The 16,703-nt window shown below is 44.6% G+C and overlaps 1 protein-coding gene across 1 annotated transcript in view; it reads left to right on the forward strand.

The window, feature by feature from the left end:
• LOC140424761 (WD repeat-containing protein 48) overlaps window positions 1–4,625 on the forward strand; it is a 163,934-nt gene extending 159,309 nt beyond the window's left edge. Inside the window, exons 18-19 of the mRNA XM_072508141.1 lie at window positions 1,108–1,300; window positions 3,300–4,625. Of these exons, the coding sequence (XP_072364242.1) occupies window positions 1,108–1,300; window positions 3,300–3,395 (289 nt within the window). The 3' untranslated portion in view covers window positions 3,396–4,625. The remainder of the gene's footprint in view (window positions 1–1,107; window positions 1,301–3,299) is intronic.
• Window positions 4,626–16,703: the final 12,078 nt, after the last annotated feature.

The following is a 16,703-nucleotide window of genomic DNA, read 5'->3' on the forward strand; positions in this document are numbered from 1 at the left end:
TGCGTGGGTTTTCTCCGGGCGCTCCGGTTTCCTCCCACAAGTCCCAAAAGATGTGCTTGTTAGGTGAATTGGACATTCTGAATTCTCCCTCTGTCTACCCGAACAGGCGCTGGAGTGTGGCAACTAGGGGATTTTCATAAGAACTAGGAGTAGGCCATTTGGCCCTTCGAGCCTGCTCCGCTGTTCAATTAGATCATTGGTCTCAGCTCCACTTTCCCGCCCGAACACCATAACCCTTTATTCTTCAAAAAAACTATCTATTTTTATCTTGAAACCATTTAATCAAGGAGCCTCAACTGCTTAACTGGGCAGGAAATTCCATAGATTCACAACTCTTTGGGTGAAGAAGTTCCTCCTAAACTCAGTCCTAAATCTACTTCCCCTTATTTTGAGGCTATGCTCCCTAGTTCTGCTTTCACCCGCCAGTGGAATCAACCTGCCCGCATCTATCCTATCTATTCCCTTCATAATTTTATATGTTTCTATAAGATCTCCCCCCCCCCCCCCCCCCCCCCCCGCCCCCGCACTCTTCTAAATTCCGAGTACAGTCCCAGTCTACTCGACTTCTCCTCGTAATCCAACCCCCAGAACTCTGGGATTAACCTAGTGAATCTCCTCTGCACACCCTCCAGCGCCAGTACGTCCTTTCTCAGGTAAGGAGACCAAGACTGAACACCATACTCCAGGTGTGGCCTCACTAATGCCTTATACAGTTGCAGCATAATCTTCACAGTAACCTCATTGCAGTGTTAATGCAAGCCTACTTGTGACGCTGATAATGATTATTACATTGGGAGTGTGCTGATTGAAAATTATCTGCCACGTTACAACATGTCTACACTTCAAATGTGTTTCATTGGCTGTGCGAAGTGCTTTGCAAGGTCCTGAAGCTGTGGAAAGTGCTATCTAAAATATAAACTTTTTGGGGGGAAACTGATCTGTGAATTTAAGTGTTTTGCTTTTTTTTCTGTTTGATATCTAGCACCCAAGACCTTTTTTGTGACTTTATTTGATTTAATACATTAATCGCTTCCCCTCCCCCAACAGCATTCAAAGACTCGTATTGCAATTCAACTTACCGGTTACCAATTCTTAACCATTTTCCAGAGATCGTTTATCAGCCAGTGACATGCTGCAGGTTCGAAAGGTGATGGAGCATGTTTACGAGAAGATCATCAACCTAGACAACGAATCGCAAACAACCAGCTCTTCAAACAATGAGAAACCTGGAGAGCAGGACAAAGAAGAAGACATTGCGGTTCTGGCAGAGGAGAAGATTGAATTACTTTGTCAAGATCAGGTTGGTTTGACCGCTAATCTGTTCTCCGTTAATCTCAGACAAACCAATAGTTATAGTGTTATACAGTATCAGCTCAATAGTAACTCCTAGGAGTCAGGAGATTTTGTGACCGTGAACCACTCCAAAATGTAAGCTGACCCTACACTGCAGCAGAGAGGGAGTGCTGCACTGCTTCAGGTACTAGCTTTCTTTAATGAGATGTACAATCGAAGTCTCTGAGAATCATAGAATCTCTATGGTGCAGAAGGGGGCCATTCAGCCCATCAAGTCTGCACTGACCCTCCGAAAGAGCACTTTTTTTTTTGTAAATATTTTATTGAAAATTTTTGGTCAACCAACACAGTACATTGTGCATCCTTTACACAATATTATAACAACACAAATAACAATGACCTATTTTATAAACAAAAAATGAATGAATCAATAATAAATAACAAAAATGAAAACTAACCCTAATTGGCAACTGCCTTATCACAAGTAACACTCTCCAAAAATATAATTTAACAGTCCAATATATAATTATCTGTAGCAACGACTTATACATATTATACAGTATATATTAACAACCCTGAGAGTCCTTCTGGTTCCTCCTCCCCCCCCCCCCCCCCCCCCGATCCTGGGCTGCTGCTGCCTTCTTTTTTCCATTCCATCTATCTTTCTGCGAGGTATTCGACGAACGGTTGCCACCGCCTGGTGAACCCTTGAGCCGACCCCCTTAGGACGAACTTAATCCGCTCTAGCTTTATAAACCCCGCCATGTCATTTATCCAGGTCTCCACCCCCGGGGGCTTGGCTTCTTTCCACATTAGCAATATCCTGCGCCGGGCTACTAGGGACGCAAAGGCCAAAACATCGGCCTCTCTCGCCTCCTGCACTCCCGGCTCTTGTGCAACCCCAAATATAGCCAACCCCCAGCTTGGTTCGACCCGGACCCCTACTACTTTTGAAAGCACCTTTTGTCACCCCCATCCAAAACCCCTGTAGTGTCGGGCATGACCAAAACATATGGGTATGATTCGCTGGGCTTCTCGAGCACCTCGCACACCTATCCTCCTCCCCAAAAAATTTACTGAGCCGTGCTCCAGTCATATGCGCCCTGTGTAATACCTTAAACTGAATCAGGCTTAGCCTGGCACACGAGGACGACGAGTTTACCCTGCTCAGGGCATCTGCCCACAGCCCCTCCTCGATCTCCTCCCGAAAGAGCACTTTAACCTAGGCCCATTCCCCATAAGCCCACCTAACCTTTGGAAACTAAGGGGCAATTTAGCATGGCCAATCCACCTAACCTGCATATATTTGGACTGGAAGGAAACCCATGCAGACACGGGGAGAAAGTGCAAACTCTACACAGTTGCCCAAGGTCGGAATCGAACCAAGGGCCCTGGCACTGTTGGCAGCAGTGCTAACCACTGTGCTACCCAGTCTGCCTCCCCGACCCAAAATCCTCTTGGCTGGGTAGCACTATTCGAAAAAAGAGAGCAGCGTCCCGGTGCCCTGGCCAGTAATGATCCCTGAGCCAATAGCTCCATCAGAGTGAGTGCAACTTTGTCAAAGATGCTGTCCTGTGGTTGTGGACTCCCATCTGACCTGCTTTTGTGGATCAGATGGAAATTAAAAATACCCAGGACCAATTCTTCGTGGAATTTTAGCCACTTCTCTATCGCCGACAAAGGCAGAATAACTGATCAACCTGTTGATGAGATGTTGGCACAGAATATTTACCAGCCGATTTACTTAAATTACTCTCGACAGGTAAAGACGTAGCGTGTGAAGTGCTTTGAGTAGTTTCTTTGGTGAAGGCGCTACATAAAATCTGTACTATTATTTCCTCGTAAGAGGTTGCAAACATACAATGAATGGCTGAAACCCAGTTGATTCCACCCACGTTGATCGCCCTACCCTGTTCTGTGTTTGAGATTTATTTGGTGATCCTCATTGCATGATAACATCGTCATATATTTTGATCCTCAACACCTTCCGACCTTAAAATCTACAGGTGCTCGATCCCAACATGGACCTGCGGACAGTGAAACATTTCATCTGGAAGAGTGGAGGGGACCTGACACTTCACTATCGGCAGAAGTCGACGTGATGTTTAATCGGGAATGGCAGAGGGCTTGACTCCTAGAAGCCAATACTCTTATTGTGAACTTTCTTGTCTGCACCTAATCTCATTACCTGTACTGGGTTAGAAGAGCAATGACAGCGCCCAATGCACCGCTCTGTTAGACCCAGCTCACTGACCGATTTAATCCAGTATGGAGAAAAGCGTCAAATCATAAGGAAAATTCTAATGCTATACAATATAGGAAGATTGCAGATTGTAAATTGAATTTAATCCCAGTGCACTGTCTTAATTTGAATGGGCAGGGCGCAGATTATTGTAGATTTATAGTATGGCGGGGAATACACTGCCCAGTGTACAAAGCATAGATAAATGATCCCGATAATAGACATAAATGCTTCATCAGTAGGTGTCCTTTATTTGTTTCTAACTCATTGTCTGCACAGAAACATTTTCTGCATGGGCACCACGCTAGCTACTGCTGTCACCTTACTATATGTGATGTTATCCATCACTTCAAATTCTTGTTTCCATACATTCCGGAGCTTTCTTTTTAGATGTCATGTAAATGCCACCAATCTTGTTGGTTCATTTGGGAAATGGGGTGGACAAATGGAATCATAAGGGAATGTGCAAAGAGCAGATTCATCGCTAGTGTTAAACTCAAACGAAGTCCCCATATACCAGTTAAACGTGCTTAATATTTGTGAACTGTATCCCAGATTGACTGTTCCCGCTGCTTGAGTTTTAGTTTGTTACTTTGTTAAATTCAGTTAGTGGTGCTACATCTGTCAAAAGTTAATCTTTCGATGTGCCAGAGGGAAACCTTGTATAGAGAGTTCAATTGGAAAGCGGGCTAAATCTGGTTAGTGGGGCACAAGGGCAGAGGTTCCGGGTTAAAGAGGCAGGTTGGCAGCAGATGCCGGAATATATTTCTTTATGTTGGGATGATCAACAGCTAGGATAGGTTGAAGCAAACCCAATGGACGGTAGTGTCATGACGTGATTGATATTCTAAAAGGAAGTAATCTAATAGGCTGCAAGTCACCTTGATCCCAACCCTATCTTGTGAGAAATTTGTTGTAAATAAGATTTCTTTTTTTTTTTTATTCAGCTAATATTAACAGACAAGATTTTTTAAACTTTTTTTAAGAAAAAGCTTCGAGAATTTGTAGTTGATTGCAAAATTAATTCCTTTTGGATGCTCCCGATCCAGAGTTGAAACATTAAGGCTCAAATAAAGTAATATTTAAATCACTGTGGTACCTTCACTCTAATACACTGTAGATACACAAAACAGGCAGGATATCCTTGTTACTGATGTCTTGTCTCAGAACTTGTGTGCACACTTTATATTGTAAACCATAGCTGTCGGGTTTCCAGACCTTTCCAATTTGAGAAATCAAGTTCCAGGTCTTTTAAACTAATATTAAAGGAAAGAACATTTAATACGTTCGTTCTGAAGAGGCAGGTTATTGCCATTTTTAAACAGTGGTCCATTTTATGCCAGTTTGATTTTGCTGTCATCTTCCTGTACCCATTGACCTGTGCAGACCAACTCATTTCTATATTGAAACTAGAAGTAGCAGAGTGCCTCATAAAGAAAAGAATTTAATGGAAGTAAAATCATCATGAATGTCGCAGTCATATTCGTACAAAAGAACAAGGTAACAATTCATTCTACTGCTGTCTGGAAGGGCACTTGCAATTTTAGTTCTTGGCCTGAAGAGCTTGCGCGCAGTAAAGCAGCATCAGTAAAAACGTAACATATTTGCTAATACTGGCTGTTTGAAGCGGGCAGTCTGAATTTTCACTGGCTGTAAGACAGGAGGAGCCTTCAGTGCTGACACTAGTTTAGGGTTGATATTAAAGCAACTTGAGGCTTTTAGCAAGTCTCTTACACGCGGAGGCTATGACACTATTTCGAAGAACAGCAGGGCAGGAATATTTAGCCCTCAGCCAACATGATTAATACACAATTATCATTTTATTGTTTGTGGGGCCTTGCTGTATGCAAATTAGCTGCCACATTTAGTACTTCCTTGGAACCAAAGAATAAAACTATAGAATCCCTACAGTGCAGAAGGAGGCTATCTGGCCCATCGAGCCAGCACCAGATCTCCGAAAAGGGAATGCACGTAGGCCCATTCCTCCATCCTATTCCCGTAACCCCACACCCAACTTGCACATCTTTGGACATTAACGGGCTGTTTAGCATGGCCAATCCACCTAACCAGCATCTTTGGACTGGGAGGAAGCCCACGCAGACACTGGGAGAACGTGCAAACTCCACACAGACTCACAGTTGGAATCGAACCCGGGGCCCTGGTGTTGTGAGGTAGCAGTGCTAACTTAGCTGTAAAGAGTTGTGGCAAGTAGGTCCTAAGTTTGTGAAAGGTGCTATATAAATACAAGAGGCTGGTTTAGCACACTGGGCTAAATCGGTGACTTTTAAAGCAGACCAAGGCAGGCCAGCAGCATGGTTCAATTCCCGTACCAGCCTCCCCGAACAGGCGCCGGAATGTGGCGACTAGGGGCTTTTCACAGTAACTTCATTTGAAGGCTACTTGTGACAATAAGCGATTTTCATTTCATTCATCTGTCTGTCTCCCAATAGGAAGAGACACTTCCAACATACATTTTTTTTATTTCTAGAGCCCCCAAAAGGTTGGTTCCCATTTATTGACGAATGGATGATTTGGGATCTTTGCTTTCTTTATAATCATTGAAAGAATTGTGTACTGGATGTGAAAGTGTCTTTAGCTCCCATTTCCTGCCTGGTGTGTCAGTATGACTGCCAGTTATCTATTCATCTATTAGGATCTTTTTCATTTGAAGTTATATTGAAAACCATTTAACATATGCTCTGAAATTAAATAACTTCGGAATGAATAATCTCCAGTTTCTGATTGTAATGCCCAGGGCTCCCGAGATGAGAGGCATGATTGTTCAAAGAAGTGGTCCCACCAATGACATTGTTTGTCGGTTTACTTTTTCTCCTTTTCTGTCCAGTAAAATTCACTTTACACCAGAATAGACCTACTGCTACTGCTCAGTATGAGCTTAATGACACCTTTTATGGAAGTGGTATTGCTAGCAAGGCCAGCAATTATTGCCCATCCCTTGTTGCCCTTGAGAAGATGGTGGTAAGTCGCTGCTGCCTTGAGCTGCTGCAGTCGTGTAGTGGATGACGAGAATGTGTTCCAAGAGGTGCCGCATGTGACTTGGAGCGAGAACCTATGATTACACTACATAGACATGGAACAGGCCGTTCAGCCCAACAAGGCCATGCTGGTGGTTATACTGTACTTGAGTCTCTTCCCGTCTTTCGTCATCTAACTCTATCATCATAATCTTCGATTTCCTTCTCCCTCTTTTTAAAGTTTAAAATTAAGAGGCAATTTAGCCTGGCCAATCCACCTACTCTGCGCATCTTTGGGTTGTAGGGTGAGACCCATGCAGACAAGGGGAGAATATGCAAACTCCACACGGAGAGTGACTTGGGGCTGGGATCGAAGCCGGGTCCTCAGCGCTGTGATGCAGAAGTGCTAACCACTTTTTAATAATAATCTTTATTGTCACAAGTAGGCTTACGTTAACACTGCAATGAAGTTACTGTGAAACGCCCCTAGTCGCCACATTCCGGCGCCTGTTCAGGCACACAGCGGGAGAATTCAGAATGTCCAAATTACCTAACCGCACGTCTTTCGGGACTTGTGGGAGGAAACCCACGCAGACACGGAGAACGTGCAGACTCCGCACAGACAGTGACCCAAGCCAGGAATCGAACCTGGGACCCTGCCGCTGTGAAGTCATAGTGCTAACCACTATGCCACCGTACTGCCATCCCTTCTCGTATCGTTATCTAGCTTTCGATTAAATTAATCTATGCTATTCACTTCAAGCGCGTCACGCTGTCACCACTCTTAGGGTAATAAAGTTTCTTTTGAATTTTTAGTGTAATGAAATGATGGTCTATAGTGATGCTCCTCCCCACAAAAGGAAGCATTCCCTCTGTAACCACTCTTATCAAAACCTTTCACAATTTTAAACACCTTCAGGTCACCCTTTCCCTTTTTTTCACATGAGAGAAGAAATACAGCCTGATGCTCAATTCCTGATATGTATACCCACACAATTTTGATATTGTCCTTGTAAATCTCTGTGCATTCTCCAGGACCTCAATATCTTTTTATAATATGGTGACCAGAACCACATTCCGTACTCCACGTGATCTAACCAAGGTTTGGTAGTGTTTTAGTCTAACTTCCCTTCTTATCAATTTTATCCCTCCAGAAATAAAAACCTAGTGCTTGGTTTGCTCTTTGATGGACTTGCTAACCTGCGGTACAATTTACAGCAATTGATATACTGTACTCCTGAGATCCAAGGCTCAATGATGATTTAATATAACTTTCCTACGATTCAGTTATACATTTGGAGGAGACATTCCCGTGCACTTTTTGCCCCCCCCTCCTCCATACTCCTTCAAGGTAATGGAGGGCATGGGTTTAGAGGTACCATCGAAGAGGGTAGTTTAGATTTCCAAAGAAAAGGATACAGAATGTTGGATGAAAATTCAGGCCTGGGCATTATTTGATGGAAGAGCAACAGAGATTCTTAAAACCTTCCATCTCCTGTGGTACCAGGGTCGGAAAGAACCCCGGACAGGCCAGCAGAATGAATCCCACCTGCTTTGTGTGACGAGAGATCTTCTACACTCTACATGTCCTGGGTACGGTATGGGAACAGCAGTCCTAAACAAGATGATTTTGGATTGTCTCATACACCGTTCCTGAGAGGTGTCAGTCCAAAACACACACTAACATTCTCAGTCTGATAAGCCACCTATATATTTTATTAAGTTTTAAGCAGAAGTGGGCTAGAGGCACTTTTGAATCTAGGCCATCTAAAGAAAGCTGCAGCTGTACTTCAAACTGACCCAGTTTCACAGCAGGTAGGCCGGTGATGAAATGGGTTGTGTTTGTTTTTGGACTGATGACTGGGTGAGAGGGAAGCACCTTTTACTTTGAATATTTGTTTGAATGAATAATTGTAGCTGGCCCAGTAATAGTGTATGTATGTTTGAGAGTTAATGGGGGGGGGAGAGTTTTCATTGTTCAGTGTTTGCAATTATTTTTTTTTAAATAAATTTAGAATACCCAATTCACTTTTCCAATTAAGGGGCTAAATTGCGTGGCCAATCCACCTAGCCTGCACATCTTTGGATTGTGGGGGCGGAACCTACGCAAACACAGGGAGAATGTGCAAACTCCACACAGCCAGTGACCCAGCACCGGGATCGAACCTGGGACCTCGGCGCCGCGAGGTAGCAGGGCTAACCCACTGCGCCACCGTGCTGTCCTCAGTTTGCAATAATAATCACCCCACCAAGATTACACCCCATCAGTAAGAGCTGCTGACAGTTTTGTTCTTGATATTTACAGGTAATTGACGATATTAAAATGAAAAAAACCCCTTGAATGTCAGGGGAGTCGAAATTTTGTTTTAAAATCGAAAGGGCGGATAAATAACTGTCCACATCAGATATTGGCTTGGGACGTCACAACTGGCCTTCACCGATCAGGATTCCCAGCTCAAAAACATAAACCTCTTGCTACACCTGTGCTGAACCATCTTGAATACTGACTGAACCCCCTGCAATTTATCCTGAGTGAAAACTGAAACTGTTCAATCACAGATGTACTAACAAGTTGCTGGAAGTGCATAGCCAATCTGAGGATCTGACAGTTTTGATAGAGACTGTATCATTGCTTGAGACATTTACCTGTGATTTCCCCCCAGCCTACAGTGGAGGCAGACCGTTGTGGGTGGCAAGGTAGCACAGTGGTTAGCACTCTTGTTTCACAACGCCAGAGACACTGGTTCGATTCCTGGCTTGGGTCACTGTCTGCGAGGAGTCTGCATGTTCTCCCCCTGTCTGCATGGGTTTCCTCCCACAAGTCCCGAAAGACGTGCAGTTAGGTAATTTGGACATTCTGAATTCTCCCTCTGTACCTGAACAGGCGTCGGAATGTGGCGACTAGGGGCTTTTTTAACAGTAAATTCATTGCAGTGTTAATGTAAGTCGACTTGTGATACGAATGAAGATTATTATTATTATCTTCTGTGTATTTCCAGAAAATTTTGATTTGTTTTCTGATTTTCAGCATTTTGTTTAATAAGCTGTCCTTTACCAACAGTTTGGGTATTTCTCCTGGAAAATTAGTACTGCTGCAGCGTTTGGATAGAATTTACTGTTGACCATGTTCGTCATATCTATGACCAAGACCTATTAACACATTATCTCTCACAACCAGTGTACACGTGGACCTTTACTGGTGAAACTTTAGTATAATTAGATTTTTGCACATCCTCCACAAATGGAATCGGCCAAAAAAAAAAATTCTTAAAATTTAGAGTACCCAATTTTTCCAATTAAGGGACAATTTCGCAGGGCCAATCCATCTAACCTGCACACCTTTGGGTTGTGGGGGCGAAACCCACGTAAACACGGGGAGAATGTGCAAATTCCACACGGACAGTAACCCAGGGCAGGGATCGAACCTGGGACCTCGGCGCCGTGAGGCCACAGTGCTGCCCACCGCCACCATGCTGCCTGAGTCAAAATTATCATCGAAGGGCTATTTGCTTTGCCTGTTTTCAATATTGAATCCCTGCTGCCATGTTGCGCTGTACGATGAAAGACCTTTTTCACCACCCTGCTGTGTTTATCCTGCATCCTACACTCTGGCCTGCTCGTATTTCACTTTCCCACCAGCCTCATATTGCTTCACCAGCCAGTGATTAAAGCGGATTGATCCACAGCACGTTTACTGGGAAACCTGTCTGAATGGTGCAGCGTCAAAAGAGTGGGGAACGTACAACATTTCCACCTGTTAAATAAATAACTTGGTTTAAAATGTTTCAACATTTCTGAATTTAAAGAATATCTATATACTGCTGTGTGCTTTTATTTCTTGGGGTGGTAGGGGAGGATGGAATGTGGTTCTCGAATTTGAAAGGCGCTTGCTTTGCGACAATGCAAACTTACAAGAGAAACTACTACAAGAAAAAAGCAATCGGAGTCGAGGATCGGGTTTCGCCTCGGGTGTGGTGGAGGAGGATCACAAAGAGCAGTCTGACCTGTCTAGCCACATTTTTGAATTATTTATAGATTCATAATCCAAATCCAAGGGAAGATTTTTCACCTTTACTACATTTTCTCACAGAAAGCTATGCTTGCATGTCAATATAGGAACCCAGAGATTCTCTGTATTAGACAATACAAATTGTTTAGCTCAGTGGGCTGGACAACTGGTTTGTGTTGCAGAACAAGGCCAGCAGCGCAGTTTCAATTCCCGTACCGGCTTACCCGAACAGGCGCCGGAATGTGGCGACTAGGGGCTTTTCACAGTAGCTTCATACTTGTGACAATAAAGGGGTATTATTATTTTAAGGCGTCAAATATAGGTGCAACAATAAAAAGCCAATTATTGGGCACCAGTCTTGTAATGTGGCTCCATTGTAAGTGTCGCACACTCACTGCTCCATGGAGGATGAGGATCCATTCACACTGCAACGTTTGGACTGGCAATTCAGTGCTATAAGGAGGGAATGCTTCATTATCAGGGATTCTTTAAAAGAAGTTTTAATCCAAGACCTCAAAAGATTCTGGGACCATTCAAAGTAAAGCAAGGTGTTCTGTGTCCGGAGTTCAACAGAGTCGCTGATTCCTCTTTCTGTTGCTGGAGTTTGGACCTGGGGTTTTTGCACAAAGCAATCGGGTGAATAAATTCCTTTGGTATATTGTCCTTTGGTATATATGGTATTTCGGTTGAATAAACTCGGTTTGTTCTCACTGGAACGAAGGAGGTTGAGGGGAGACCTGATAAGAGGTCTACAAAATTATGAGGGGCATAGACAGAGTGGATAGTCAGAGGCTTTTCCCCAGGGTAGAGGGGTCAATTACTAGGGGGCATAGGTTTAAGGTGAGAGGGGCAAGGTTTAGAGTAGATGTACGAGGCAAGTTTTTTACGCAGAGGGTAGTGGGTGCCTGGAACTCGCTACCGGAGGAGGTGGTGGAAGCAGGGACGATAGGGACATTTAAGGGGCATCTTGACAAATACATGAATAGGATGGGAATAGAAGGATACGGACCCAGGAAGTGTAGAAGATTGTAGTTTAGTCGGGCAGCATGGTCGGCACGGGCTTGGAGGGCCGAAGGGCCTGTTCCTGTGCTGTACATTTCTTTGTTCTTTGTCAGTCCGGTCATTTTGAAGGAGAGACTTTTTTAAAATCATTTATGGGATGTGGGCTTCCCTGGCCAGGCTGGTGTTTGTTCCCATTCCTAATTGCCCCTGAGAAGGCGGTGGTGAGCTGTGGTCCATCTGGTGTAGGTACTCCCAGTGTGCTGTTTGTGAGGGAGTTCCAGGATTTTGACCCAACGACAGTGATGGAATGGCAATATGTTTCTAAGTCAGGATGATGAGTGACTTGGAGGGGAACTTCCAGGTGTGGTGTTCGCAGTTATCTGCTGCACTTGGGGCTGTTTAGCACAGGGCTAAATTGCTGGTTTTGAAAGCAGACCAAGGCAGGCCAGCAGCACGGTTCAATTCCCATACCAGCCTCCCCGAACAGGCGCCGGAATGTGGCGACTAGGGGCTTTTCACAGTAACTTCATTTGAAGCCTACTTGTGACAATAAGCGATTTTCATTTCATTTCATTCACTTGTCCTTCTAGATTGTAGTGCTTGTGGATTTGGAAGGTGCTATTTAAGGAGCCTTGGTGAGTTCCTGCATCTTGTAGATAGTACACACTGCTGCTACTGCGCATTGGAGAGTGAATGTAGAAGGGAAGCCAATCAAGTGGGCTGCTTTGTCCTGGATGGTGTCTAGCTTCTCGAGTGTTGGAGCTGCACCCATCCAGGCAAGTGGAAAGTATTCCATCACACTCCTGACTTGTGCCTTGTAGATGGTGGACAGACTTTGGAGGATCAGGAGTTGAGTCACCGTAGGATTCCTAGCCTTTGACCTGCCCGATAGCCACAGCTATAATAGTCTCATTGTCACAGAAAGTTCCTTTTGAAAGCAAACTAATTGGCTGTGGTCAAACACACCCCACTCTTAACTCAAGCTACTGTCTGTGGATTTCTCCTCCGTATCCCCTCAAAAAATTGTCAGATGAGAGTTTCCAAGCTCCACCCCCAAAAGCAAGTTTTTAAATCTCCATAAATAAGGCTTTCCATTAGCAATGCTTTCCAAAATCTACTCCATGTTTTCCAAAGGACTCTAGAACAGAGCTTCCCTCCACTTCTATCAGTGAATTCACTCCAGGATTTTACACCAACCCATTTAATAATAATTTTTATTATTGTCGCAAGTAGGCTTACATTAACACCGCAATGAAGTTACTGTGAAAATCTCTCAGTCGCCACACTCCGGCTTCTGTTCAGGTACACTTAAGGAGAATTCAGAATGTCCAATTCACCAAACAGCATGTCTTTCAGGTCTTGTACGAGGAAACCGGAGGAAACCCATGCAGACACGGGGAGTACGTGCAGACTCCGCAAAGACAGGGACCCAAGCCGGGAATCTGTTGCTCTATTAATAATGTTGGTGAACCACAAGCCTTCCCTTATATTGATCAAATGACCACACAACCATTAGTTAGTTCAAAAGATGGTTTATTTACATACACAAGAGTTATCTCAACATGCAAACACAATATCTACTACGAATTAAACCACCTATCAGCTACAATAACCTATACTTAACTTCAGGGTGACCGGTACTGTGCAAATGGGTAAGGCCTTTATCTGCGTTTCACTTGGCTGGTTCGAAGAAAGTGGCTCTGCCTCTGCTGGGCTCATCTGTCAAGTAGCGATCGTGGGTCTTGAAGGGGGTACCGGAGTAATAGGTCAGAAGGTGAAAAAACAGGGAGAACTAGGGAATAGGGCTCTGAGGAAGAGCAGACAGGGAGATGTTGCTGAAAACAGCGGGACTGGTGGCCTGAAGTGCATATGTTTTAATGCAAGAAGTATAACAGGTCAGGCAGATGAACTTGGAGCTTGGATTAGTACTTGGAACTATGATGTTGTTGCCATTAGAGACCTGGGTGAGGGAAGGACAGGACTGGCAGCTAAACATTCCAGGATTTAGATGTTTCAGGCGGGATAGAGGGAGATGTAAAAGGGGTGGGGGAGGTCCCTACTGATTAGGGAGAATATCACAGCTGTACTGTGGGAGGACACGTCAGAGGGCAGCGAGGCTATATGGGTAGAGATCAGGAATAAGAAGGTGCAGTCACAATGTTGGGGGTTTACTACAGGCCACCCAACAGCCAGCGGGAGATAGAGGAGCAGATAGGTAGACAGATTTTGGAAAGGAGTAAAAGCAACAGGGTTGTTCTGATGGGAGACTTTAACTTCCCCAATATTGACTGGGACTCACTTAGTGCTCGGGGCTTGGACGGGGCAGAGTTTGTAAGGAGCATCAGGAGGGCTTCTTAAAACAATATGTAGATAGTCCAACTAGGGAAGGGGCTGTACTGGACCTGGTATTGGGGAGTGAGCCCGGCCAGGTGGTAGAAGTTTCAGTAGGGGAGCATTTCGGGAACAGTGACCACAATTCAGTAAGTTTTAAAGTGCTGGTGGACAAGGATAAGAGTGGTCCTAGGGTGAATATGCTAAATTGGGGGAAGGCTAATTATAACAATATTATGCGGGCACTGAAGAACATAGATTGGGGAGAGATGTTTGAGGGTAAATTAACATCTGACACATGGGAGGCTTTCAAATGACAGTTGAAAGGAATTCAGGACCGGCATGTTCCTGTGAGGAAGAAGGATAAATATGGCACATTTCGCGATCCTTGGATAACGAGAGATATTGTAGGCCTCATCAAAAAGAAAAAGGAGGCATTTGTCAGGACTAGAAGGCTGAGAACAGATGAAGCATGTGTGGAATATAAAGAAAGTAGGAAGGAACTTCAGCAAGGAGTCAGGAGGGCTAAAAGGGGTCACAAAAAGTCATTGGTAAATCCGGTTGAGGAAAATGCCAAGGCTTTTTACACATACATAAAAAGCAAGAGGGTAGCCAGGGAAAGGGTTGGCCCACTGAAGGACAGGGGAGGGAATCTATGTGTGGAGCCAGAGGAAATGGGCGAGGTACTAAATGAATACTTTGCATCAGTATTCACCAAAGAGAAGGAATTGGTGGACGTTGAGTGTGGAGAAGGGTGTGTAGATAGCCTGGGTCACATTGAGATCCAAAAAGACGAGGTGTTGAGCGTCTTGAAAAATATTAAGATGGATAAGTCCCCAGGGCCTGATGGGATCAACCCCAGAATACTGAATGAGGCAAGAGAGGAAATTGCTGAGGCCTTGACAGAAATCTTTGGATCCTCACTTTCTTCCGCTGATGTCCCGGAGGACTGGAGAAAAGCCAATGTTATTCCTTTGTTTAAGAAGGGTAGCAAGGATAATCGAGGGAACTACAGGCCAGTGAGCCTTACGTCAGTGGTAGGAAAATTACTGAAAAGAATTCTTTGAGACAGGATCTACTCCCATTTGGAAGCAAGTGGTCGTATTAGCGAGAAACAGCACGGTTTTGTGAAGGGGTGGTTGTGTCTCACTAACTTGATAGAGTTTTTCGAGGAGGTCACAAAGATGACTGATGCAGGTAGGGCAGTGGATGTTGTCTATATGGACTTCAGTAAGGCCTTTGACAAGGTCCCTCATGGCAGACGGGTACAAAAGGTGAAGTCACACGGGATCAGAGATGAGCTGGCAAGATGGATACAGAACTGGCTAGGTCATAGAAGGCAGAGAGTAGCAATGGAAGGGTGCTTTTCTGATTGGAGGGCTGTGACTAGTGATGTTCCGCAGGGATCAGTGCTGGGACCTTTGGTGTTCGTAATATATATAAATGATTTGGAGGAAAATGTAACTGGTCTGATTAGTAAGTTTGCAGACGACAATGGTTGGTGGAATTGCGGATAGCGATGAGGACTGTCAGAGGATACAGCAGGATTTAGATCGTTTGGAGACTTGGGCGGCGAGATGGCAGATGGAGTTTATTCCGGACAAATGTGAGGTAATGCATTTTGGAAGGTCTAATACAGGTAGGGAATATACAGTGAATGGTAGAACCCTCAAGAGTATTGACAGTCAGAGAGATCTAGGTGTACAGGTCCACAGGTCACTGAAAGGGGCAACACAGGTGGAGAAGGTAGTCAAGAAGGCATACGGCATGCTTGCCTTCATTGGCCGGGGCATTGAGTATAAAAATTGGGAAGTCATGTTGCAGCTGTATAGAACCTTAGTTAGGCCACACTTGGAGTACAGTGTTCAATTCTGTTCGCCACACTACCAGAAGGATGTGGAAGCTTTAGAGAGGGTGAACAAGAGATTTACCAGGATGTTGCCTGGTATGGAGGGCATTAGCTATAAGGAGAGGTTGAATAAACTTGGTTTGTTCTCACTGGAACGAAGGAGATTGAGGGGCGACCTGATAGAGGTCGACATAATTATGAGGGGCATAGACAGGGTGGATAGTCAGAGATCTTTTCCCAGGGTAGAGGGGTCAATTACTAGGGGGCATAGTTTTAAGGTGCGAGGGGCAAGGTTTAGAGGAGATGTACGAGATAAGTTTTTTTACACAGAGGGTAGTGGGTGCTTGGAACTCACTACCAAAGGAGGTGGTGGAAGCAGGGACGATAGTGACATTTAAGTGGCATCTTGACAAATATATGAATATAATAATCGCTTATTGTCACAAGTAGGCTTCAATGAAGTTACTGTGAAAAGCCCCTAGTCGCCACATTCCGTGCCTGTTCGGGGAGGCTGGTACGGGGATTGAACCCACGCTGCATTACATGCCAGCTATTTAGCCCAGTGTGCTAAACCAGCCCCTAGGATAGGATAAGAATAGAGGGATACAGACCCCGGAAGTGCAGAAGATTTTAGTTTAGACGGGCAGCATGGTCGGCGCAGGTTTGGAGGGCCGAACGGCCTGTTCCTGTGCTGTACCTTTCTTTGTTCTTTGTTTGAAACTGCTGGTCCTCTCTCTGATGCTGTGGACCATGGCCGGTTGTTGCAAGGAAATCGATTCTAGGCTGCTGCCTCCATATTCCAGCATTCGGTGCAAGTCTGCTGCATTTGGGAACGCTGAGGATCAATGGTTTATGGACATCATTTAAAAGTGTAGATAACAAGCAAACTGGTGACTAAAATACCTTCTCGTTACCAATCCATCCCATGAGACATTGGTGTTCACAAATTAATCTTTTCTCCAGCTTTTAATATCCAGCAGTTGTAACTTGACATCAGGAAAT

This window comes from Scyliorhinus torazame, chromosome 6, assembly GCF_047496885.1.
Source record: "Scyliorhinus torazame isolate Kashiwa2021f chromosome 6, sScyTor2.1, whole genome shotgun sequence".
NCBI classification, from domain to species: Eukaryota; Metazoa; Chordata; class Chondrichthyes; order Carcharhiniformes; family Scyliorhinidae; genus Scyliorhinus; species Scyliorhinus torazame.